Source organism: Oncorhynchus tshawytscha, linkage group LG16 (genome assembly GCF_018296145.1).
Source record: "Oncorhynchus tshawytscha isolate Ot180627B linkage group LG16, Otsh_v2.0, whole genome shotgun sequence".
NCBI lineage: Eukaryota > Metazoa > Chordata > Actinopteri > Salmoniformes > Salmonidae > Oncorhynchus > Oncorhynchus tshawytscha.
The window spans coordinates 70,565,233-70,590,076 of NC_056444.1; the positions used below are offsets into that span (position 1 = coordinate 70,565,233).

A 24,844-nucleotide genomic window follows, 5' to 3' on the forward strand; every position below is an offset into this window, starting at 1 on the left:
TTCCCTTTCTCCTTTCCCTCCATCCATCATGCTGGTGCAATGTGATTGGCTGCTTCTCAGTACAGCATGGCCGATAGAGGGTTAGAATGAAATGACCGTTTATCCCTCATGTACAGAACCAGCGTAGAGGAATCCTCCTGCTTTCTAATGCTCATATATTGTCATTTTCTGCTGTGTGTGTGTGTGCGTGTGTGCGTGTGCGCGCGTGCGTGTGTGTGCAAGTGCTCACTCTGAGGGTAGCCAACAGTCTTTCTCTGACAGTACTGAGGAAGTGTCCTTATGTGCTCTCTCTTCTTCTCTCCTTCCTTCTCTCTTCTTCGTTCCGTTTCGTTTGTTCCGTTCTCCCACTGACAGGCTATAACCTTTCCCCTTCTCTCTCATTACCTGCCCCACTACGACTTCCTCTCATACCTTACATTACATTAGCATTCAATTAGAAGACTGATACAATTCATTTACCATATAACGCTACCCCTCGTTGCTTATGGAGATGTGCCTCTGTTCTATTGGTGATTTGTAGTATTATTCTCTCTTTGTCTTCAAAAGACAGACACATTGTCTGGAGGACTGCACATACTGAGCATAAACAGTAAACAGACACACTCACAGTCCCTCTGCTGTCCTCTCCTCACGGTGGGAGAACGGGCCTCGTTGTGCTGTCTGGCCTGCTGTGTTGAGTGACTGCAGCGTGTGCTGAGCTGGCCAACAGCTGCTCTTCTCTGATCCTCCCCTTCGCCTCTCTCCACCTCCCTCCATCCCTCCACCTCTCTCCACCCCTACACCCCCTGTCCTCCTCACCTTCGCTGTACAAACCCACTCTGGACAATACATCAATAATCCCTCTCTCTCTGTTTCTCTCTCTTTCTTTGTCTTTCTCTCTGTCTACATATCTCCATTTATGCCTGTGTTGTTTGTCTGTCTTTGTTTGTCTTTCTCTCTGTCTACATATCTCCATTTATGCCTGTGTTGTTTGTCTGTCTTTGTTTGTCTCTGTATGGGTTTGTATACTCGCTGACACTGGCTTGGGTCTGGTAACATTATTACATTATCAGGATCTCACTCCTAACCTCTCCTCATTGTTATGGCCTGGAAATAGATCTGCCTCAGTCAGGGAAAGTAAGTTTTATTGGTTTCACCATGTGGGGAGAAAACTATGGAGAGATGATACCGGGTTAGTGGTTAGGGAAAATAGGATTTTGAATGGAACTGAATTCAAATCCCATTTATTTGTCCAATTCATATCTGTTTTTTCCCCTGCAGTCTGAACAGCCAAAAACCACCTTTGTAGGTGGAAATCAAATACAAGTCTGATTCCTGGCCATGTGACTTGTGTCTGAACAGTCAAATTTGATTTATTTGCCCTCAAATGGTTAGTCTGTTATTCGGTATATCTTGTTGCTTGCTGGCTACTCTGTTGACAGTTTGACAAGAACATGTGGTAGATAACTAGCTTGGTAACGGTTTACAAACAAATGAGTGAATGTTCTAGAAAGCTAAACAGCTACCTAGCTAGCTAGTTGACTGCTGTACATAGTGAAAAAGGACTAGTGACCAAGTGACTAGTGTCACTTGTAACTTGCTGTTTGGACAGCCAGTAGTCCAAAAGAGATTTGAAAAACAAAACTGATTTGAGCATCAAGGCCTGCAGTGTGAACAAGGCTCAAGGGTTGTGTCACTGTGATGTTGATTAAAATGGTTGTACAATTTTCTGACAAGAGGTCCATGTCTCTATGACTGTATCTGCAATGGCATCCTATTTCCTATATAGTGCTCTACTTTTGACCAGAACCGTATGAGGGCCCTAGTCAAACGTAGTGCACGATATAGGGTGCTGGGTACTGATTCAGACTAACCCCACAGTATGACTGGTACAGTAACTGGTCCCTCCTTATAGTCTTACTGTACAGTATAATGAGGAGTAGATTGTTGAACTGATGTATAGTCTAATTGAGCTTTTCCAGGCTGGATAAATGATGCAGACTTGTTTATGCTGCAATATTCATCAGAGCAAAAACATGGGAGGATTTAATTCAGAAGAATGAGGCTGATTCGCCCGCCGGTATAGCAGTGTGGGTGTGTGTGTGTGTGTGTGTATGGGGGGTTAATGTAACGGGAGTGAGCATGAAGAACCCTGTACACAGTGCAGCCGCTGTTGACGCCCCGACTTACATGTCAATATCTCCCTTTGTGTGCTGAGGGCCTCACTTCACAGCCTGAGAAAGGTGGATAGCTATAGGGGCCCAACCCCTGCCTCCTAACCTCACCCAGCCCCTAACCCAGCCCCTCACGTACAACAAGCCTGTGTTTGGGGAACATAGGGGGCTCTTAAAGCACCAAATGGGGTGTTACTCTGGCCCTCCCAGTGGGCCCCCAGTCTCACACTGGCCATCGATCTGAAGAGAGAGACAGAAAGAGACAGGGCTGAATAGAGAGAGGTTGGCCTTGTCTGTCAGAAACGCTGGCTCTCTTTGTATGTTATTCTGGATGCTTTCAAGGAAAATATACTGTAGTTGTAAGGATAGTATTGGAAGGATAATGTTGGAAGGATAGTGTTGGAAGGATAGTATTGGAAGGATAATGCTGGAAGGATAATGCTGGAATGATAGTGTTGGACGGATAATGCTGAAATGATAATGTTGTAACGGCAGCGTTGGAATGATAGTGCTGGAAGGATAATGGTGGAATGATAGTATTAGAAGGATAATGTTGAAAGGGTAATGTTGAAATGATATTATTGGAAGGATAATGGGGGAAGAATAATGTTGGAGGGATAATGTTGGAAGGATAGTGTTGAAAGGATTGTGTTGGAAGGATAGTGTTGAAAGGATTGTGTTGGAAGAATAGTGTTGAAAGGATAGTGTTGGAAGGATAGTGTTGAAAGGATAGTGTTGAAAGGATAGTGTTGAAAGGATAGTGTTGGAAGGATAGTGTTGGAAGCATAGTGTTGGAAGGATAGTGTTGGAAGGATAGTGTTGGAAGGATAGTGTTGGAAGGATTGTTGTTGTTGAAGGATAGTGTTGGAAGGATAGTGTTGGAAGGATAGTGTTGTGTTGAAAGGATAGTGTTGGAAGGATAGTGTTGAAAGGATAGTGTTGGAAGGATAGTGTTGAAAGGATAGTGTTGGAAGGATAGTGTTGAAAGGATAGTGTTGGAAGGATAGTGTTGGAAGGATAGTGTTGGAAGGATTGTGTTGAAAGGATAGTGTTGGAAGCATAGTGTTGAAAGGATAGTGTTGAAAGGATAGTGTTGGAAGGATAGTGTTGGAAGGATAGTGTTGGAAGGATAGTGTTGGAAGGATAGTGTTGAAAGGATAGTGTTGGAAGGATAGTGTTGGAAGGATAGTGTTGGAAGGATAGTGTTGAAAGGATAGTGTTGGAAGGATAGTGTTGGAAGGATAGTGTTGAAAGGGTAGTGTTGGAAGGATAGTGTTGGAAGGATAGTGTTGGAAGGATAGTGTTGAAAGGATAGTGTTGGAAGGATAGTGTTGGAAGCATAATCGGTTTATCCGTGTTGGTTGTGACCATGTTGTTTACTTACCCCGTTAAGGCTGATATCATGTGCATTTTGAAAATCCTTTACTTCATTTGTTCCTGTGTTCTGTGGAGATATTCTGTATAGTATGTGGTCATTGTGTCTGTGTACTGAAATCTCCCCTGGAGAGACAGGTGTGAGAGGATCATTCCACTATGCCTGAGGTGAACAGGCTGACTGCCATACAGGCCTCCCAGCAGGAAGACTTTAGTAGGGATGTAGTAAATCACTGATATGATACACATCAATCCCCAATTCAAATGTTTAAGATATACTGTAAGTGCATTGGTCTGCGGACCCTAAAACCCATCCAAGTGCAGCATGCGTTGGTCAGAAAATCAAACGTTACGAATCACTGATATCTTTTTATTTATTTCCGAAAATACCTCTCATTTTTTGTGATAACTGATGCGAGCTCTCCTTCAGTGTTGAACAGCATATAACAGTGTTGACAGTTATTGGTCTACAAGTCATTTTGCATGCTGAACAATCACAGGCAATATCAGTTATCTATGCACTCTTGAAAATGTGGTGTTTTACTGGAATAAAAGTAAGCTACCGGAGACAATTCTCATCTGGCGATACCTGCTGAATGGAGCTTACGATATACTGTCTATTATTCTGATTGTTCAGGGTCACCATCAGCAATAGTTTAGGAGTTTCAATGAATAAACATGTGGAACTCTACGTACGCTGCGCCTTGGTCCAAGTATGATTACCACGACGAGCGTGACAGTTTGAGGCCTTGTGTGAGTGTGTTTTTATTTAACTAGGCAAGTCAGTTAAGAACAAATTATTATTTACAATGACGGCCTTCCCCAGCCAAACACAGAAGACGCTGGGACAATTTTGCACCACCCTATGGGACTCCAGATCACAGCCAGATGTGATTCAGCCTGGATTTGAACCGGGGATTGTAGTGATGCCTATTTGCAATGAGACGCAGTGCCACTCGGGAGTGTTTAGAGTACACAATTGTGTGAAACATGTTTTGAATATTGCAGCCTGTTTTTCAGGATACATTGGGGAAAAAATGCAGCATCCAGGGATGGTAGAACGAATTCACTGAGTATGCCAATAGAATAGGCATTTTGAGAGGGAATCTCTTGGTATGTCTGTCTGTCAGTCTGTGTGTATGTCATGTATAGGAGCCTTTCACACACATATCTGTGTGTCTGAGTGTGTGTTTTATTTACAGACAGATTGTGTTTTCTTTATAGACAGTGTGTTTTCTTTACAGACAGAGTGTGTTTTAGTGTGTGTTTTCTTTATAGACAGTGTGTTTTCTTTACAGACAGAGTGTGTTTTAGTGTGTGTTTTCTTTACAGACAGCGGGTTTTAGTGTGTGTTTTCTTTACAGACAGTGTGTTTTAGTGTGTGTTTTCTTTACAGACAGAGTGTGTTTTAGTGTGTGTTTTCTTTATAGACAGTGTGTTTTAGTGTGTTTTCTTTACAGAAAGTGTGTTTTAGTGTGTGTTTTCTTTACAGACAGTGTGTTTTAGTGTGTGTTTTCTTTACAGACAGAGTGTGTTTTAGTGTGTGTTTTCTTTACAGACAGTGTGTTTTAGTGTGTTTTCTTTACAGACAGTGCGTGTTTTAGTGTGTTTTCTTTACAGACAGTGTGTTTTAGGGTGTGTTTTCTTTACAGAGTGTGTTTTAGTGTGTTTTCTTTACAGACAGAGTGTGTTTTAGTGTGTTTTCTTTACAGACAGAGTGTGTTTTAGTGTGTTTTCTTTACAGACAGTGCGTTTTAGTGTGTGTTTTCTTTACAGACAGAGTGTGTTTTAGTGTGTGTTTTCTTTATAGACAGTGTGTTTTATTGTGTGTTTTCTTTATAGACAGTGTGTTTTCTTTATAGACAGTGTGTTTTAGTGTGTTTTCTTTACAGACAGTGTGTTTTAGTGTGTTTTCTTTACAGAGTGTGTTTTAGTGTGTTTTCTTTATAGACAGTGTGTTTTAGTGTGTTTTCTTTATAGACAGTGTGTTTTAGTTTTTTCTTTATAGACAGTGTGTTTTAGTGTGTTTGCTTTACAGACAGTGTGTTTTCTTTACAGACAGTGTGTTTTAGTGTGTGTTTTCTTTACAGACCGTGCGTTTTAGTGTGTGTTTTCTTTATAGACAGTGTGTTTTAGTGTGTTTTCTTTATAGACAGTGTGTTTTAGTGTGTGTTTTCTTTACAGACAGAGTGTGTTTTAGTGTGTGTTTTCTTTATAGACAGTGTGTTTTAGTGTGTTTTCTTTATAGACAGTGTGTTTTAGTGTGTTTTCTTTACAGACAGAGTGTGTTTTAGTGTGTTTTCTTTACAGACAGTGTGTTTTAGTGTGTGTTTTCTTTACAGACAGAGTGTGTTTTAGTGTGTGTTTTCTTTACAGACAGTGTGTTTTAGTGTGTGTTTTCTTTACAGACAGAGTGTGTTTTAGTGTGTGTTTTCTTTATAGACAGTGTGTTTTCTTTACAGACAGAGTGTGTTTTAGTGTGTGTTTTCTTTAGACAGTGGGTTTTAGTGTGTGTTTTCTTTACAGACAGAGTGTGTTTTAGTGTGTTTTCTTTACAGACAGAGTGTGTTTTAGTGTGTTTTCTTTACAGACAGTGCGTGTTTTAGTGTGTTTTCTTTACAGACAGTGTGTTTTAGGGTGTGTTTTCTTTATAGAGTGTGTTTTTGTGTGTTTTCTTTACAGACAGAGTGTGTTTTAGTGTGTTTTCTTTACAGACAGTGCGTGTTTTAGTGTGTTTTCTTTACAGACAGTGTGTTTTAGGGTGTGTTTTCTTTATAGAGTGTGTTTTTGTGTGTTTTCTTTACAGACAGAGTGTGTTTTAGTGTGTTTTCTTTACAGACAGAGTGTGTTTTAGTGTGTTTTCTTTACAGACAGTGCGTTTTAGTGTGTGTTTTCTTTACAGACAGAGTGTGTTTTAGTGTGTGTTTTCTTTATAGACAGTGTGTTTTAGTGTGTGTTTTCTTTATAGACAGTGTGTTTTCTTTATAGACAGTGTGTTTTAGTGTGTTTTCTTTACAGACAGTGTGTTTTAGTGTGTTTTCTTTACAGAGTGTGTTTTAGTGTGTTTTCTTTATAGACAGTGTGTTTTAGTGTGTTTTCTTTATAGACAGTGTGTTTTCTTTATAGACAGTGTGTTTTAGTGTGTTTGCTTTACAGACAGTGTGTTTTCTTTACAGACAGTATGTTTTAGTGTGTGTTTTCTTTACAGACCGTGCGTTTTAGTGTGTGTTTTCTTTATAGACAGTGTGTTTTAGTGTGTTTTCTTTATAGACAGTGTGTTTTAGTGTGTGTTTTCTTTACAGACAGAGTGTGTTTTAGTGTGTGTTTTCTTTATAGACAGTGTGTTTTAGTGTGTTTTCTTTATAGACAGTGTGTTTTAGTGTGTTTTCTTTACAGACAGTGTGTTTTAGTGTGTGTTTTCTTTACAGACAGAGTGTGTTTTAGTGTGTGTTTTCTTTATAGACAGTGTGTTTTCTTTACAGACAGAGTGTGTTTTAGTGTGTGTTTTCTTTAGACAGTGGGTTTTAGTGTGTGTTTTCTTTACAGACAGAGTGTGTTTTAGTGTGTGTTTTCTTTACAGACAGTGTGTTTTAGTGTGTGTTTTCTTTACAGACAGTGTGTTTTAGTGTGTGTTTTCTTTACAGACAGTGTGTTTTAGTGTGTTTTCTTTACAGACAGTGTGTTTTAGTGTGTGTTTTCTTTACAGACAGAGTGTGTTTTAGTGTGTGTTTTCTTTACAGACAGTGTGTTTTAGTGTGTTTCTTTACAGACCGTGCGTTTTAGTGTGTTTTCTTTACAGACCAATTGTGTTTTAGAGTATGCTTTCTTCACAGACATTGGTGTTTTAGAGTATGCTTTCTTTACAGACATGTTGTGTTTTAGAGTCTGCTTTCTTCACAGACATTGGTGTTTTAGAGTGTGCTTTCTTTACAGACATGTTGTGTTTTAGAGTCTGCTTTCTTCACAGACATTGGTGTTTTAGAGTGTGCTTTCTTTACAGACATGTTGTGTTTTAGAGTCTGCTTTCTTCACAGACATTGGTGTTTTAGAGTATGCTTTCTTCACAGACATATTGTGTTTGAGAGTCTGATTTCTTCACAGACATTGGTGTTTTAGAGTGTGCTTTCTTTACAGACATGTTGTGTTTTAAAGTCTGCTTTCTTCACAGACATTGGTGTTTTAGAGTGTGCTTTCTTTACAGACATATTGTGTTTTAGAGTGTGCTTTCTTCACAGACATTGGTGTTTTAGAGTGTGCTTTCTTCACAGACATATTGTGTTTTAGAGTCTGCTTTCTTCACAGACATTGGTGTTTTAGAGTGTGCTTTCTTTACAGACATATTGTGTTTTAGAGTCTGCTTTCTTCACAGACATTGGTGTTTTAGAGTGTGCTTTCTTTACAGACATATTGTGTTTTAGAGTCTGCTTTCTTCACAGACATTGGTGTTTTAGAGTCTGCTTTCTTCACAGACATTGGTGTTTTAGAGTGTGCTTTCTTCACAGACATTGGTGTTTTAGAGTGTGCTTTCTTCACAGACATTGGTGTTTTAGAGTGTGCTTTCTTTACAGAGTGTGTTTTAGTGTGTTTTCTTTACAGAAACTAGATGTTGGAACAGACAATAAGCCTGGCTGCCTGGCCTCCTAGCCTCCTATTGCTGCATGTCTTAATCAGAACAAGACGAAATCAATACAACTCATGACTTAAAATGTGTCTAATATGGAACCAATTTACTGCTAGACATACACATTCATACACATTCTTAGGGTTGTAAAGGAAGGGTATATTACTGGAAACATTCAAAACTACAATCATTTTTATGGGATAATCTTTCAGGGATTTTATGTAATTCATCACAAGACATCTCATGGCCCTTTTGGGTACTTACAATTATCACAGGTGTCTATAATAATCTGGCCCTCTCTGTGGCCTTATCACATGTCAAATAATTGAATAAGATTATTTTAAAATAAAAAATAGGATGAAAAAGCTGTAAAGTATTATCCTAAATACTGTATAAACCATCAACTTAATTAATACCATTGGTGTTTAATATGAGGGTTTCAGCAAGAAATATCCTTTATATATTTAGCTATTTTCTCTTGAACCATGTGGTCTATCAGCTAGAAACTCTGGACAATATGGACACAGATAAAATAAATGAATATTACTGAAGATTCGGGTAACTTTGATAAATTACCAAAAGCTTTGTAACACGACACTTTCCCTAAAAAATAATACAGAATGCATTCTTCAACCCGACACATTCCCTAAAAAATAATACAGAATGCATTCTTCAACCCGACACATTCCCTAAAAAATAATACAGAATGCATTCTTCAACCCGACACATTCCCTAAAAAATAATACAGAATGCATTCTTCAACCCGTCACATTCCCTAAAAAATAATACAGAATGCATTCTTCAACCCGACACATTCCCTAAAAAATAATACAGAATGCATTCTTCAACCCGTCACATTCCCTAAAAATAATACAGAATGCATTCTTCAACCCGACACATTCCCTAAAAAATAATACAGAATGCATTCTTCAACCCGACACATTCCCTAAAAATAATACAGAATGCATTCTTCAACCCGACACATTCCCTAAAAAATAATACAGAATGCATTCTTCAACCCGACACATTCCCTAAAAAATAATACAGAATGCATTCTTCAACCCGACACATTCCCTAAAAAATAATACAGAATGCATTCTTCAACCCGACACATTCCCTAAAAAATAATACAGAATGCATTCTTCAACCCGACTACAAAGAAACACTGTGTGAGCCTGATTCAGCGCACTGCAGTAAACGGTTTTAAAATAGTAACTGTATGGCAACCCTGCTGTGTGTGCCTGTGTTTCTTTCAGGTGACACAGGTCCCTATAGAGTCATGTGATCAGTACGGGACGTGTGGAGAGTGCCTGAGCTCCGGTGACCCCCACTGTGGCTGGTGTGTCCTACACAACATGTGAGTATTCACTACACAACCACCACACTTTCACCTCTGAACCCTCATCTCAATGTCCACTGCTCAGTGTACACATCTACCTGGCTGTTCATTGGCTGAGTCAAAGCCACTGTGACCCTCAGTAACCTTTGCTCTCAGTGACACAGTTAGCTAAACATTCTAACACACATTATGATCAGAGGTGCTTAGAACCTCGTCATCATTTGCTCTAGCGTGTTAGTGCCATTAGCCTACAACCCAAAGCAATTGATGTGATGGTTTATGACAGTATGTAAACAAACAATGAATGAAAGGCTACAGAGGCTAACCTGTGTGTATGTGGTGCTTTAAAGTAACTGATGCATTTCAGCTATAGAACAGGTTCACAGCCAGGTGTCTGTCTCGTGTCTGTCTGTGTCTGGTGTTGAGTGGCAGTTGGTCTTCTGTGATACAACTGAGGTCACAGCTCTGTGAACTCTGCTTCAGCCACCTATAGAGGAGTCACCACCACACTCTGAGGTCACAGCTCTGTGAACTCTGCTTCAGCCACCTATAGAGGAGTCACCACCACACTCTGAGGTCACAGCTCTCTGCTTCAGCCACCTATAGAGGAGTCACCACCACACTCTGAGGTCACAGCTCTGTGAACTCTGTTTCAGCCACCTATAGAGGAGTCACCACCACACTCTGAGGTCACAGCTCTGTGAACTCTGCTTCAGCCACCTATAGAGGAGTCACCACCACACTCTGAGGTCACAGCTCTCTGCTTCACCAACCTATAGTCGTCACTACCGTGCTCTGAGCCATAGAAGCCAAGAGTGGCATCTGCTGGTGATTGCTGTTACTGCAAAACCATTTATAACTCAAGACAGCACAGACTCAGAGAGAGAGACAGAGAGAGACAGAGCAAGAGAGAGACAGAGCAAGAGAGAGACAGAGCAAGAGAGAGACAGAGAGAGAGAGACAGCGAGAGAAAGAGAGAGAAAGAGAGAGTAAGACAGAGAGGAGAGAGAGACAGACAGATAGAGAGAGTAAGCCAGAGAGGAGAGAGAGACAGAGAGACGGAGATGGAGAGAGGAAGTCGGAGAGAGGGAGAGACTGAGTGATAGTGAAAAGCAGCGCTGGTATTTTTCCAGATACATGTCAGACTTAGTGATGAAAGCAAATAAATGGAGTTGAAGTGGCTGTGGTTAGATGAATTGAGCGGATGAGTGGTGTTCTCTCTCTCTCTCTTCTTTCTATCATGTATTTGATGCATAGCCCTTCTAATCACAGACCACACTGTGAAGAAGAAGCTATAGCTGAATGTGTGTGTCAGAGCCGCTAGCTGCAATCATCATTATCGTAATGGCAGCCCCTGCAAAGTGCACTTAAAGTCATTTACATCACTCCAATGCTGGGACAGGATAAATAATTGCCTGGCGACAAGGTAATTCAGCATTTGCTCTCCTCCTTGCAGGGATGCAGGCAGGGTGTTCTGGGGCGACAGTAACACCCTCTATTATTTTGGGTTAGCATGCCTTCACTGAGATCATTTAGCAGGCCATTAGAATTAACCTCAGTGGGTTCAGTGGGCTCGGATTGTAATCCCACTCATTCCTCTATAGACTGGGGACTGCTGATAATCCTGCTCACATTGTGGAGATGATGCTGGGAGGGAGATGGTGGATTTTTAGCATTGTGACTGAGAGGGCAGCTGGGCAGGACTCAGAAGCAGTTGTTTTTGTGGTGTTATGGTGTGTGTGTGTGTGTGTGTGTGTGTGTGTGTGTACTGCATCTGGGGTGAAGAGGTCAGGTCCTGGTATCACGTCAGATCACCATCTGCTGTCTAACACTACGGTGGCCCACTTCCTGCCCAGTCTATTCTACCCTGCTCCCTGCCCTGATCCCTGCCCTACTCTACCCTGCTCTCTGCCCTGCTCCCTGTCCTGATCCCTGCCCTACTCTGCCCTGCTCCATGTCCTACTCTACCCTGCTCCCTGCCCTACTCTGCCCTGCTCCCTGTCCTACTCTACCCTGCCCCCTGTCCTACTCTGCCCTGCTCCCTGTCCTACTCTGCCCTGCTCCATGCCCTACTCTGCCCTGCGCCCTGACCTACTCTGCCCTGCTCCCTGCCCTACTCTACCCTGCTCCCTGCCCTACTCTGCCCTGCTCCCTGTCCTACTCTGCCCTGCTCCCTGCCCTGCTCTGCCCTGCTCCCTGTCCTACTCTACCCTGCTCCCTGTCCTACTCTACCCTGCTCCCTGTCCTTCTCTACCCTGCTCCCTGTCCTACTCTACCCTGCTCCCTGTCCTACTCTACCCTGCTCCCTGTCCTACTCTACCCTGCTCCCTGTCCTACTCTACCCTGTTCCCAGTCCTACTCTGCCCTGCTCCCTGTCCTACTCTGCCCTGCTCCCTGTCCTACTCTGCCCTGCTCCCTGCCCTACTCTGCCCTGCTCCCTGTCCTACTCTGCCCTGCTCCCTGTCCTACTCTGCCCTGCTCCCTGTCCTACTCTGCCCTGCTCCCTGTCCTACTCTGCCCTGCTCCCTGCCCTACTCTGCCCTGCCTTGTGAAAAGCTGTGGCTGTAGCTAATCCCAGCCTGTCTTTGACCCAGCGCTATATGGGTGTCGAGTCCCTGTCAGCCCCGCTTTATCTACTAGACATTTGCCAGCCGCATACCATCCTGCATACCACTGCTGGCTTGCTTCTGAAGCTAAGCAGGGTTGATTCTGGTCAGTCCTTGGCTGGGAGACCAGATGCTGGAAGTGGTGTTGGAGGGCCAGTAGGAGGCACTCTTTCCTCTGGTCTAAAAAATATCCCAACGGCCCAGGCCAGTGATTGGGGACACTGCCCTGTGTAGGGTGCTGTCTTTCGGATGGGACGTTAAAATGGATGTCCTGACTCTCTGAGGTCATTAAAGATCCCATGGCACTTATCATAACAGTAGGGGTGTTAACCCCGGTGTCCTGGCTAAATTCCCAATCTGGCCATCAAAACCATCACGGTCACCTAATAATCCCCAGTTTACAATTGGCTCATTCATCCCCCTCCTCTCCCCTGTAACTATTCCCCAGGTCATTGCTGCAAATGAGAACGTGTTCTCAGTCAACTTACCTGGTAAAATAACAGATTAAAAGAAAAGAAAAATAAATAAATAAATATAGACACAGTGAAGTGAAATGCTGAGTTAGTAATGCAGTGCTCAGTGAGAGAGGTTGTTGTTTAGTCTGATAATGCCCTGTTGACCAGTAGAGGCTGTTGATTCAGGGTGGAGGCTCTTGTTGAAACCTTCTGTAGATGAATACATCTGTTTCCCCCCTTTCTGCATCATCCACCCTCCACCTCCTTCAACTAAACAGCCTCTGAGTACTATGGCTTCATCCTCCACAGCGGTGACTGCCTGGCCACCATGGACACTTTCTTCCTCAAATCAATGTTGACTTCATGAAATTAGCCCTCCTTCTTCTCTCCAATGTTTGCTCCTTTTCCCCTGAAGGCGTATGTCTGTCTGTGCCACCATGGAGCTCGGCTCAGCTAGGGTAGAGATGTACTGGCTCTTATTAAGATGCTCTCTCTCTCTCTCTCTCTCTCTCATCCTCACTCTCTCTCTCTCTCTCTCTCTCTCTCATCCTCACTCATCCTCATCTCTCATCCTCTCTCTCTCTCTCTGTCTCTCTCTCTCATCCTCACTCTCTCATCCTCTCTCTCTCTCTCTCTCATCCTCACTCTCTCATCCTCTCTCTCTCATCCTCACTCTCTCATCCTCTCTCTCTCTCTCATCCTCACTCTCTCATCCTCTCTATCTCTCTCTCGCTCTCTATCTCTCTCTCTCTTTCCTCCCTGTAATCAGCTCTCCCAGACACTCAATTAGTTGGCTTGCCACACATAAACCACTGAGCGCTTTGACCAACCATCTCTCTCTCTCTCTCTCTCTCTCACTCTCTCTCTCTCTCTCTGTCTTTCTTCTCTTCCAAACACACTGTTTTCCCCTCTAGTCTTTATACTATATGTTTTGCCACCATTGAAGCTCTGCATGTTAAGGTGGGTAATTAGGAACATGGCAGCACATTAGGCAGCTCTAGTGATGAGGACAGACTAGAGAGGCAGGCAGGGTTGGCCAGGAGAGGAGAGGAGTATCTTCTTTCTCTCTTCTGTCCTCCCTTCTATCTTTCACACTGGCCTGAGACTCCACACACAATCATTTAATTGCCAGCAGCTGTTACAGACAGTATGGACCAATTGAAAGCTTCAGGAATGGGGGGAAATGAGAGAGAGAGAGAGAGAGAGAGAGAGAGAGAGAGAGAGAGAGAGAGAGAGAGAGAGAGAGAGAGAGAGAGAGAGAGAGAGAGAGAGAGAGAGAGAGAGAGAGAGAGAGAGAGAGAGAGAGAGAGAGAGAGAGAGAGAGAGAGAGAGAGAGAGAGAGAGAGAGAGAGAGAGAGAGAGAGAGCATTTGATGTCATATTCTCAGGTCCACAAAGTGAGCAGTGTTTTGATTGCAGTTCAGAGGAACATAATCATCTCAAGCGCTCTTCAGCTCTGACAGGCCCTGAATGGACCAACAGCTGTTGGTTAACTGGCGGTCCGGTCTGATCACAGTCTTAACCACTCATCGCAATAAACAGTCTAGTGCAGTGTCACTCTATTCCCTGCAACCCCTGCACGATTACCTACCTAATCACTCTGAAGATGCTTTACCTTCTCAATGTTTACCACATTACAAGGGGGTTGTTGATCAGATTTGTCAGGATTATAGTTTGGGTTTGATCCAGAGAGGAGATGTGTAGGGTGAGGAGGGGTCACCCAGAATGAAAGCGTGTCACTTCCGATGGACGGCCACATACTAATACTGGGTGGCAGGTAGCTTAGTGGTTAGCGCGATGGGCCAGCAACCTGAGAGGTCACTGGTTCAAATACCTGAGCCGACAAGGTGAAAAACTGCCGATGTGCCTTTGGGCAAGGTACTTACTCCAAGGGTGCTGTACTACTCTGGCTGATCCTGTAAAACAACACATTTCACTGTACATATCTGTGAAAATATAACATATTTTATTTTGAGGGGTCGGGGGCGACTAGTTAGAGGAGAATAGTGAAATGAACATACAGTAACACAACATTATGTACAATTAATAAAAATATAAACGCAAGATGTAAAGTGTTGGTCCTATGGTTCATGAGCTGAAATAAAAGATCCCAGAAATTCTCCACACGCACAAAAAGCTTATTTCTCCAAAAAAATCATAATTCGTCCCTGTTAGTGAGCATTTCTCCTTTGCCAATATAATCCATCCACCTGACAGGTGTGGCATATCATTACACAGGTGCACCTCTAAAATTTGTTACACAACACAATGCCACAGATATCTCAAGTTTTGAGGGAGCATGCAATTGGCATGCTGACTGCAGGAAGGTCCAACAGAGCTGTTGCCAGGAAATGTCATGTTCATTTCTTTTTTGCCATCAACCGTAGACCATGTGTAACCACGCCAGCCCAGGACCTCCATATCCGTCTTCTTCACTTGTGGGAACGCGTGTATGGCGTCGTGTGGCCGAGCGGTTTGCTGATGTCAACGTTGTGAACAGAGTGCCTCATGGTGGTGGTTATGGTATGAGCAGGTATAAGCTACGGAACACAAACACAATTGCATTTTGTCAATGGCAATTTGAATGAATGGACAGACATACCATCACAAGTTCCTGAGCCCATTGTCGTGTCATTCATCCGCCGCACACAATTAATGTTTTATCATAATAACGCATGGCCCCACGTCGCAAGGATCTGTACATAATTCCTGAAAGCTGAAAATGTCCCAGTGGCCTGCATACTCACCAGACATGTCACCCATTGAGCATGCTTGGGATGCTCTGGATAGATGTGTATGACAGCGTGTTCCAGTTCCCGCCAATATCCAGCAACTACGCACAGCCATTGAAGAAGAGTGGGACAACATTCCACAGGCCACAATCAACAGCCTGATCAACTCTATGCGAAGGAGATGTGTCACGCTGCATGAGGCAAATGGTGGTCAGACTAGATACTGACTGGTTTTCTGATAGACACCCCTACTTTTTCATTAAGGTATCTGTGACCAACAGATGTGTATCTGTATTCTCAGTCATGTGAAATCCATAGATTAGGGCCTAATGAATTTGTTTCAATTGACTAATGTCCTTATATGAACTGTAACTCAGTAAAATCTTTGAAATTGTTGCATGTTGTGTTTATATTTTTGTTCAGTACAATACTTATGTTAGGCAGGGACAGGGCTGGTAGCCAGTAGAAGTCGTAAATGCTGTTCAGCACCCTGGCAGGCCACTCACACAGTCTTACTACATCACCAAGCCCTCCATCAGGAGTTTAGGTTGAGGACCAAATCTTTAGTTCAGAGGAACAGATTTGGGACGTGGGCCAATAGTGTTTCATAAATGATGCTATTTCAAATGATTTGTCTGATCTACAATAGGGCTAATTAAACAGTCTATATTGCATTACCGCTAATTTGCAACACCGCTAATTAGCACATGGCCACTGTCTTCCACAGTCTGATACACTTTGACCCATCATGTGATTTGAATTACCGCTAATTTGCAACACCGCTAATCAGCACATGACCACTGTCTTCCACGGTAAGATACACTCTGACCCATCATGAAATTTGGGCCGGCAGGGTAGCCTAGTGGTTAGAGCGTTGGACTAGTAACCGGAAGGTTGCAAGTTCAAACCCCCGAGCTGACAAGGTACAAAATCTGTCGTTCTCCCCCTGAACAGGCAGTTAACCCACTGTTCCTAGGCCGTCATTGAAAATAAGTATTTGTTCTTAACTGACTTGCCTTTTTAAATAAAGGTTAAAAAAATAAGAAGAAAAAAATATTTGAATGGCAGTCCTATAGACTGCAGTAGGCCTCAGTGTAGTCCTATAGACTGCAGTAAGCCGAAGTGTAGTTCTATTGACTGCAGTAAGCCTAAGTGTAGTTCTATTGACTGCAGTAAGCCTAAGTGTAGTCCTATAGACCCAAGTAAGCCGAAGTGTAGTCCTATAGACTCCAGTAAGCCTAAGTGTAGTCCTATAGACTCCAGTAAGCCGAAGTGTAGTCCTATAGACTCCAGTAAGCCTAAGTGTAGTCCTATAGACTCCAGTAAGCCTAAGTGTAGTCCTATAGACTCCAGTAAGCCGAAGTGTAGTCCTATAGACTCCAGTAAGCCTAAGTGTAGTCCTATAGACTCCAGTAAGCCTAAGTGTAGTCCTATAGACTCCAGTAAGCCTAAGTGTAGTCCTATACACTCCAGTAAGCCGAAGTGTAGTCCTATAGACTCCAGTAAGCCGAAGTGTAGTCCTATAGACTCCAGTAAGCCTAAGTGTAGTCCTATAGACTCCAGTAAGCCAAAGTGTAGTCCTATAGACTCCAGTAAGCCTAAGTGTAGTCCTATAGACTCCAGTAAGCCTAAGTGTAGTCCTATAGACTCCAGTAAGCCTAAGTGTAGTCCTATAGACTCCAGTAAGCCTAAGTGTAGTCCTATATACACTCCAGTAAGCCGAAGTGTAGTCCTATAGACTCCAGTAAGCCGAAGTGTAGTCCTAAGTGTAGTCCTATAGACTCCAGTAAGCCTCCCTATAGACTCCAGTAAGCCTAAGTGTAGTCCTATAGACTCCAGTAAGCCTAAGTGTAGTCCTATAGACTCCAGTAAGCCTAAGTGTAGTCCTATAGACTCCAGTAAGCCTAAGTGTAGTCCTATAGACTCCAGTAAGCCTAAGTGTAGTCCTATAGACTCCAGTAAGCCTAAGTGTAGTCCTATAGACTCCAGTAAGCCGAAGTGTAGTCCTATAGACTCCAGTAAGCCGAAGTGTAGTCCTATAGACTCCAGTAAGCCGAAGTGTAGTCCTATACACTCCAGTAAGTGTAGTCCTATAGACTCCAGTAAGCCGAAGTGTAGTCCTATAGACTCCAGTAAGCCTAAGTGTAGTCCTATAGACTCCAGTAAGCCTAAGTGTAGTCCTATAGACTCCAGTAAGCCTAAGTGTAGTCCTATACACTCCAGTACTCCAGTCCAGTAAGTGTAGTAAGCCTGTGTAGTCCTATAGACACTCCAGTAAGCCGAAGTGTAGTCCTATAGACTCCAGTAAGCCTAAGTGTAGTCCTATAGACTCCAGTAAGCCTAAGTGTAGTCCTATAGACTCCAGTAAGCCGAAGTGTAGTCCTATAGACTCCAGTAAGCCTAAGTGTAGTCCTATAGACCTATAGACTCCAGTAAGCCGAAGTGTAGTCCTATAGACTCCAGTAAGCTCCAGTAAGTGTAGTCCTATAGACTCCAGTAAGCCGAAGTGTAAGACTGTAAGCCTCCTATAGACTCCAGTAAGCCTAAGTGTAGTCCTATAGACTCCAGTAAGCCTAAGTGTAGTCCTATAGACTCCAGTAAGCCTAAGTGTAGTCCTATAGACTCCAGTAAGCCTAAGTGTAGTCCTATAGACTCCAGTAAGCCTAAGTGTAGTCCTATAGACTCCAGTAAGCCTAAGTGTAGTCCTATACACTCCAGTAAGCCTAAGTGTAGTCCTATACACTCCAGTAAGCCTAAGTGTAGTCCTATACACTCCAGTAAGCCTAAGTGTAGTCCTATAGACTCCAGTAAGCCTAAGTGTAGTCCTATAGACTCCAGTAAGCCGAAGTGCAGTCCTAGAAATTCTACAGTAGCCTCTCACAAACGAGTGCTTCTGAACGATGTAAAGCACAGAAAGTATCAAATGTCCACTTGTTTCCAATGCTAACATCAATTAGGCCAGTGATGATAATGGCTGTATTGAGGGTGTCTCTCTGTGTGTCTAATGGCCAGGTTAACATTGTGTTCCGCAGTCAGAACTGGGTACTGGCACTGCATCAATCTCTCTCCCAAATGAACTGCTAATGAGATTTCGATCAACAAACATGCCCAACATATCAATAGAGCCATGTATCTATCTGAGCCATACAGAGACACAATACCGTTATTATTAATGATGATGGCATATTTACTGTTATTTATTTATTATTATTTATTGTTATTGCCATGGAGATGGGTTTGATATGGAAAGCAGGCCGGGATCATGTCAGCTTTATCTTATGCCCAGTCTCCCTCCTCCCTCCCTCCATCCCTGTCGTTTCATTTACAGCCAGAGACATGGAGGAGGGTCAGTAAGGTGGAGGGAGTGGGAGGGAGGAGGAGATCCAATTATTGTATTACTCATAAGCCAATTATTAATAAACCCATTTGGTACCCCTTGAGAGGAGCCTGTTAGAGGAGCCTGACATATCTCCTTCCCTCCCTCCACCTCTCTATCTCTCTCCCTCCACCTCCCTCCATCTCCCTCCCTCCCTCCCTCCACCTCCCTCCATCTCTCTATCTCTCTCCCTCCACCTCCCTACATCTTTCTTTCCTTACTCTTTCTTCCTCCATCTCTTACCATTGCTCACAATCTTTATCTCTCTCTTCTCTCCTCTTCCTCTCCTCTCTATCGCTCCTCTCTGACACAGAGATCACAAAAGCCCTTTTTGTGCCTCAGATATGCAACCCTCAGTGCAACATGAGTCAGTCTGAATAACTAAACGTGTGTGAGACATACGTGATGTGTATGGTTACGGAACATGTGGGTCTGAGCAGTTGGGATGCCAGTGAGGTTTGTTGAAATGTGTGTGAGTCTGTTTATTGTCTTGTTTATATATGATTGTTATTGTTTGAATTTTTGACAATTTGAACGGCTCTCTTTCCCTCCCACTGCCTCCATTTAAATGGATATTCACACACATCAGGGAGGCAGCAGCACGCAACAAAGGGTCTCAAACACTCAATTTGAACTAATATCTATTACCATCAAGTAGGTTTGGGTTTTGCTAGGGCGTGGTGGACGTGGATGGAGGATATGTTTGGGTTTTGCTAGGGCGTGGTGGACGTGGATGGAGGATATGTTTGGGTTTTGCTAGGGCGTGGTGGACTGGGATGGAGGATAGGTTTGGGTTTTGCTAGGGCGTGGTGGACGTGGATGGAGGATATGTTTGGGTTTTGCTAGGGCGTGGTGGACGTGGATGGAGGATATGTTTGGGTTTTGCTAGGGCGTGGTGGACGTGGATGGAGGATAGGTTTGGGTTTTGCTAGGGCGTGGTGGACTGGGATGGAGGATAGGTTTGGGTTTTGCTAGGGCGTGGTGGACGTGGATGGAGGATAGGTTTGGGTTTTGCTAGGGCGTGGTGGACGTGGATGGAGGATAGGTTTGGGTTTTGCTAGGGTGTGGTGGACGTGGATGGAGGATAGGTTTGGGTTTTGCTAGGGCGTGGTGGACTGGGATGGAGGATAGGTTTGGGTTTTGCTAGGGCGTGGTGGACTGGGATGGAGGATAGGTTTGGGTTTTGCTAGGGCGTGGTGGACTGGGATGGAGGATAGGTTTGGGTTTTGCTAGGGCGTGGGTGGTTTGGGGCGGGGGATGGAGGATAGGTTTGGGTTTTGCTAGGGCGTGGTGGACTGGGATGGAGGATAGGTTTGGGTTTTGCTAGGGCGTGGTGGACGTGGATGGATGATATGTTTGGGTTTTGCTAGGGCGTGGTGGACTGGGATGGAGGATAGGTTTGGGTTTTGCTAGGGCATGGTGGACGGAGATGGAGGATAGGTTTGGGTTTTACTAGGGCGTGGTGGACGGAGATGGAGGATAGGTTTGGGTTTTGCTAGGGCGTGGTGGACGTGGATGGAGGATAGGTTTGGGTTTTGCTAGGGCGTGGTAGACGGAGATGGAGGATAGGTTTGGGTTTTGCTAGGGCGTGGTGGACGTGGATGGAGGATAGGTTTGGGTTTTGCTAGGGCGTGGTGGACGGAGATGGAGGATAGGTTTGGGTTTTGCTAGGGCGTGGTGGACGGGGATGGAGGATAGGTTTGGGTTTTGCTAGGGCGTGGTGGACTGGGATGGAGGATAGGTTTGGGTTTTGCTAGGGCGTGGTGGACTGGGATGGAGGATAGGTGTAATCCCATGACTCTGGATCAGAAGGTTGCAGGTTTAACCCTATCCCAAACCTTAACCCTTATCTTAACCATTCAGAACGAGTCCCTAAATTTAACCCGTAACTTCTAAATTTGACGTTTGGTGAAATGGAACAATACGGAGCAGCAGGAGCAACCCAGGGTGTCAAAATATCTCAACATTTGAAGTTTAGAGAAACGTGGATAAGCTTCTAATTCTGCAGTGAGACTGTGAGAGCTTGTTGAGTATCTGGGTGTTCTGGAGGGAACTGTAGCTCAGCACAGCACAGCAGCTCAGCCCACAGCAGCTCAGCCCACAGCAGCTCAGCCCACAGCAGCCCAGCACAGCACAGCAGCTCAGGGTTGTTCTCAGTAATCATTCAAGATGGCAGAGTGTGATGATGTTATCTGTGCGTACTGGGAGCTTTGCGCAGTCTGCCTCACTACATACATATACACAGAGTCCCCAGACACCCAGTCCATCCAAGCAGCTGAGGCAATACAGACAGTACATTAGATGTATCAGAGGAAAGGAGACTGCCGATCCTGTGACATAACAGATGATGCAGTAGACCTGCTTAATCTTTGGATGATGGACCTGTTGTTATATTAAACACCATCAAATATTCACTATACATACAGTATCCCTCCCTCCCTCTCTCCCTGTTTCTCTCCATCCCTTCATTCCTTTCGCTTGCATCTGATATTGTTCATCTAAACTCCTTTCACCCCTCCAAGGGTATGGTGGTTCGCTGTCCGATAACAGTAACGGAAGGAGTGAGAGGACATGCCCATTTTAGAGATGTCTCTCTCCATTCCCGTGTCTTTAAACATGGTACTTGGAGTGAAGGAGCTGCAATCAACCAGCTTTCGGCCACACCACTCGGCCCAGGGAGGAGGTTAGGGAGGAGGGGAGAGGTGGGAGGAGAGGTGCGGAAATCTCCGCCTGTCGCCTGCCTCTCCTGTCAGGGCCAGAGAGAGAGAGACAGGGACAGAGATGTGCACGTGCGTGTGTGCGTGCATGTGTGTGTGTCGGGGAACCAGCCGCGGCAGAGACGATAGCGTAATTGCCTGTCTAGAGTAGATGGAGGCTGAGAGGCAGTGGTAGAGGACCTAGAGGTTAGTCCGCCATCACCATTACTACCCCCCATAAGGAACTAGTGCCTTAGACCTCTGTGTCTCAATGGAGCTCACACCACTGACTGACTGACAGAGTAGCAGACTGACTGACGGACTGACTAGCAGACTGACTGACGGACTGACTAGCAGACTGACAGACTGACTGACTAGCAGACTGACAGACTGACTGACTAGCAGACTGACAGACTGACTGACTAGCAGACTGACTAGCAGACTGACTGACTGACTAGCAGACTGACAGACTGACTGACTAGCAGACTGACAGACTGACTGACTAGCAGACTGACTAGCAGACTGACTGACTGACTAGCTGACTGACTGACTGACTAGCTGACTGACTGACTTACTAGCAGACTGACTGAGACTAGAGACTGACTGACTGACGGACTAGCAGACTGACTAGCAGACGGACTGACTGACTGGAAGACTGACTGACTGACAGACTAGCAGACTGACTGACTGACGGACTGACGGACTAACAGACTGACTGACTGACAGACTAGCAGACTGACTGACTGACTGACTGACAGACTAACTGACTGACTAACTAGCAGACTAACTGACTGACTGCAGACTGACTGACTGTCTGAGCAGACTGGACTGGACTGACTGACTAGCAGACTGACTGACAGACTGTCTCTGGACTGACTAGCAGACTGACTGACTAGCAGACTGACTGACTGCCTAGCAGACTGACTGACTAACTGACTGACGGACTGACTGAGCAGACTGACTGACTGACTAGCAGACTGACTGCACTGACTAGCAGACTGACTGACTGACTGAGACTGACAGACTGACTGACTAGCAGACTGAGCAGACTGACTGACTAGCAGACTGAGACTGACTGACTGACTGACTGACTGACTGACTTACTAGCAGACTGACTGACTGACAGACTGACTGACTGACGGACTAGCAGACTGACTAGCAGCAGACTGACTGGAAGACTGACTGACTGACAGACTAGCAGACTGACTGACTGACGGACTGACGGACTAACAGACTGACTGACTGACAGACTAGCAGACTGACTGACTGACTAGCAGACTGACTGACAGACTAACTGAATGACTGACTAACTAGCAGACTGGCGGACTGACTGACTAGCAGACTGACTGACAGACTGTCTGACGGACTAGCAGACGGACTAGCAGACTGACTGACTGACGGACTAGCAGACTGACTAGCAGACTGACTGACAGACTGCCTAGCAGACTGACGCACTAACTGCCGAGCAGACTGACGGACTGACTGACGAGCAGACTGACTGACTGACTAGCAGACTGACTGACTGGCGGACTAGCAGACTGACTGACTGACTAGCAGACTGACTGGCTGACAAGCAGACATACTGACTGACTGACTAGCAGACTGACAGACTGACTGACTAGCAGACTGACAGACTGACTGCCTAGCAGACTGACTACTGACTGCCTAGCAGACTGACGGACTGACTGCCGAGCAGACTGATGGACTGACTGCCGAGCAGACTGATGGACTGACTTACTAGAAGACTGACTGACTGACTGACTAGAAGACTGACTGACTGACTGACTAGCTGACTGACTGACTGACCAGCAGACTGACTGACTGACTGACTAGCTGACTGACTGACTGACTAGCAGGCTGACTGACAGACTGTCTGACAGATTAGCAGACGGACTAGCAGACTGACTGACTGACGGACTAGCAGACTGACTAGCAGACTGACTGAATGACTGACTAACTAGCAGACTGATGGACTGACTGACTAGCAGACTGATGGACTGACTGCCGAGCAGACTGACGGACTGACAGCCGAGCAGACTGACGGACTGACTGCCGAGCAGACTGACGGACTGACTGCCGAGCAGACTGACGGACTGACTGCCGAGCAGACTGACGGACTGACTGACGAGCAGACTGACAGACTGACTGACGAGCAGACTGACAGACTGACTGACGAGCAGGCTGACTGACTGACTAGCAGACTGACTGACTGACGGACTAGCAGACTGACTGACTGACTAGCAGACTGACGGACTGACTGTCTAGCAGACTGACGGACTGACTGCCGAGCAGGCTGACGGACTGACTGCCGAGCAGACTGACGGACTGACTGCCTAGCAGACTGACAGACTGACTGACTAGAAGACTAACTGACTGACTGAACAGCAGACTGACTGACTGACTGACTAGCTGACTGACTGACTGACTAGAAGACTGACTGACTGACTAGCAGACTGACTAATTGACTAGCTGACTAATTGACTAGCAGACTGACTGACTAGCAGACTGACTGACTAGCTGACTGACTGACTGACCAGCAGACTGACTGACTGACTAGCTGACTGACTGACTGACTAGAAGACTGACTGACTGACTGACCAGCAGACTGACTGACTGACTAGAAGACTGACTGAAGTCTGCTCTACTTCATCACCTTGGACAGGGCTTAGCTTACAGACCTGGCCACGTAGTGCTGTCGTGCTGCCTGTACTGCCTTCAGCTGCTCTGGAGAGCTATTCAATGCCTCACCACACTGATGGGATGCTAGAACAAGGCTCTATAAGTGTGTGTGTCTGTGTGCGTCTCTGTGTGCATGCATGCATGCGTGTGTGGGGCTGTGTGTTTAGTACAGGGCTCTCCAACCGTGTTCCTGGAGAGCTACCCACCTTCAGGTTTTCGCTCCAACCCCAGTTGTAACTGATTCAGTTTATCAACCAGTTTATTATTAGAATCAGGTGTACTAGATTAGGGTTGGAATGAAAACCTACAGGACGGTAGCTCTCCAGTTACAGGGTTGGAATGAAAACCTACAGGATGGTAGTTCTCCAGTAACAGGGTTAAAATGAAAACCTACAGGACGGTAAGTTCTCCAGTTACAGGGTTGGAATGAAAACCTACAGGACGGTAGTTCTCCAGTAACAGGGTTGGAATGAAAACCTACAGGACGGTAGTTCTCCAATAACAGGGTTGGAATGAAAACCTACAGGACGGTAGTTCTCCAGTAACAGGGTTGGAGTGTCCTGGTTTAGTATGTGTGCATTCCATACGGACCCCATTAGGAATCTGAGTGATCCCACACAAAGTGGTGGAGAGACTGTGAGTGACAGGTTAGTGGAGTGAGGGAGAGAGGGATGGATGGAGTGAGAGGGAGGGAGGAGAGGAGAGAGGGGGGTGTGTACTTTAGTCAACATTCAGAAGCATGCACTTCAGCTAATGAGATAGCCAAGAGGTCAGCCTCTAACTACACATTGATAATAGCTGTCTCCTGAAACCA

General features: G+C 44.9%; 1 protein-coding gene across 1 annotated transcript in view; it reads left to right on the top strand.

The window, feature by feature from the left end:
• Nucleotides 1-24,844, top strand: part of LOC112240685 (plexin-A2-like) — a 437,296-nt gene that overhangs the window by 255,137 nt on the left and 157,315 nt on the right. Inside the window, exon 5 of the mRNA XM_042299563.1 lies at nt 9,405-9,505. Coding sequence (XP_042155497.1) covers nt 9,405-9,505 — 101 coding nt within the window. The remainder of the gene's footprint in view (nt 1-9,404; nt 9,506-24,844) is intronic.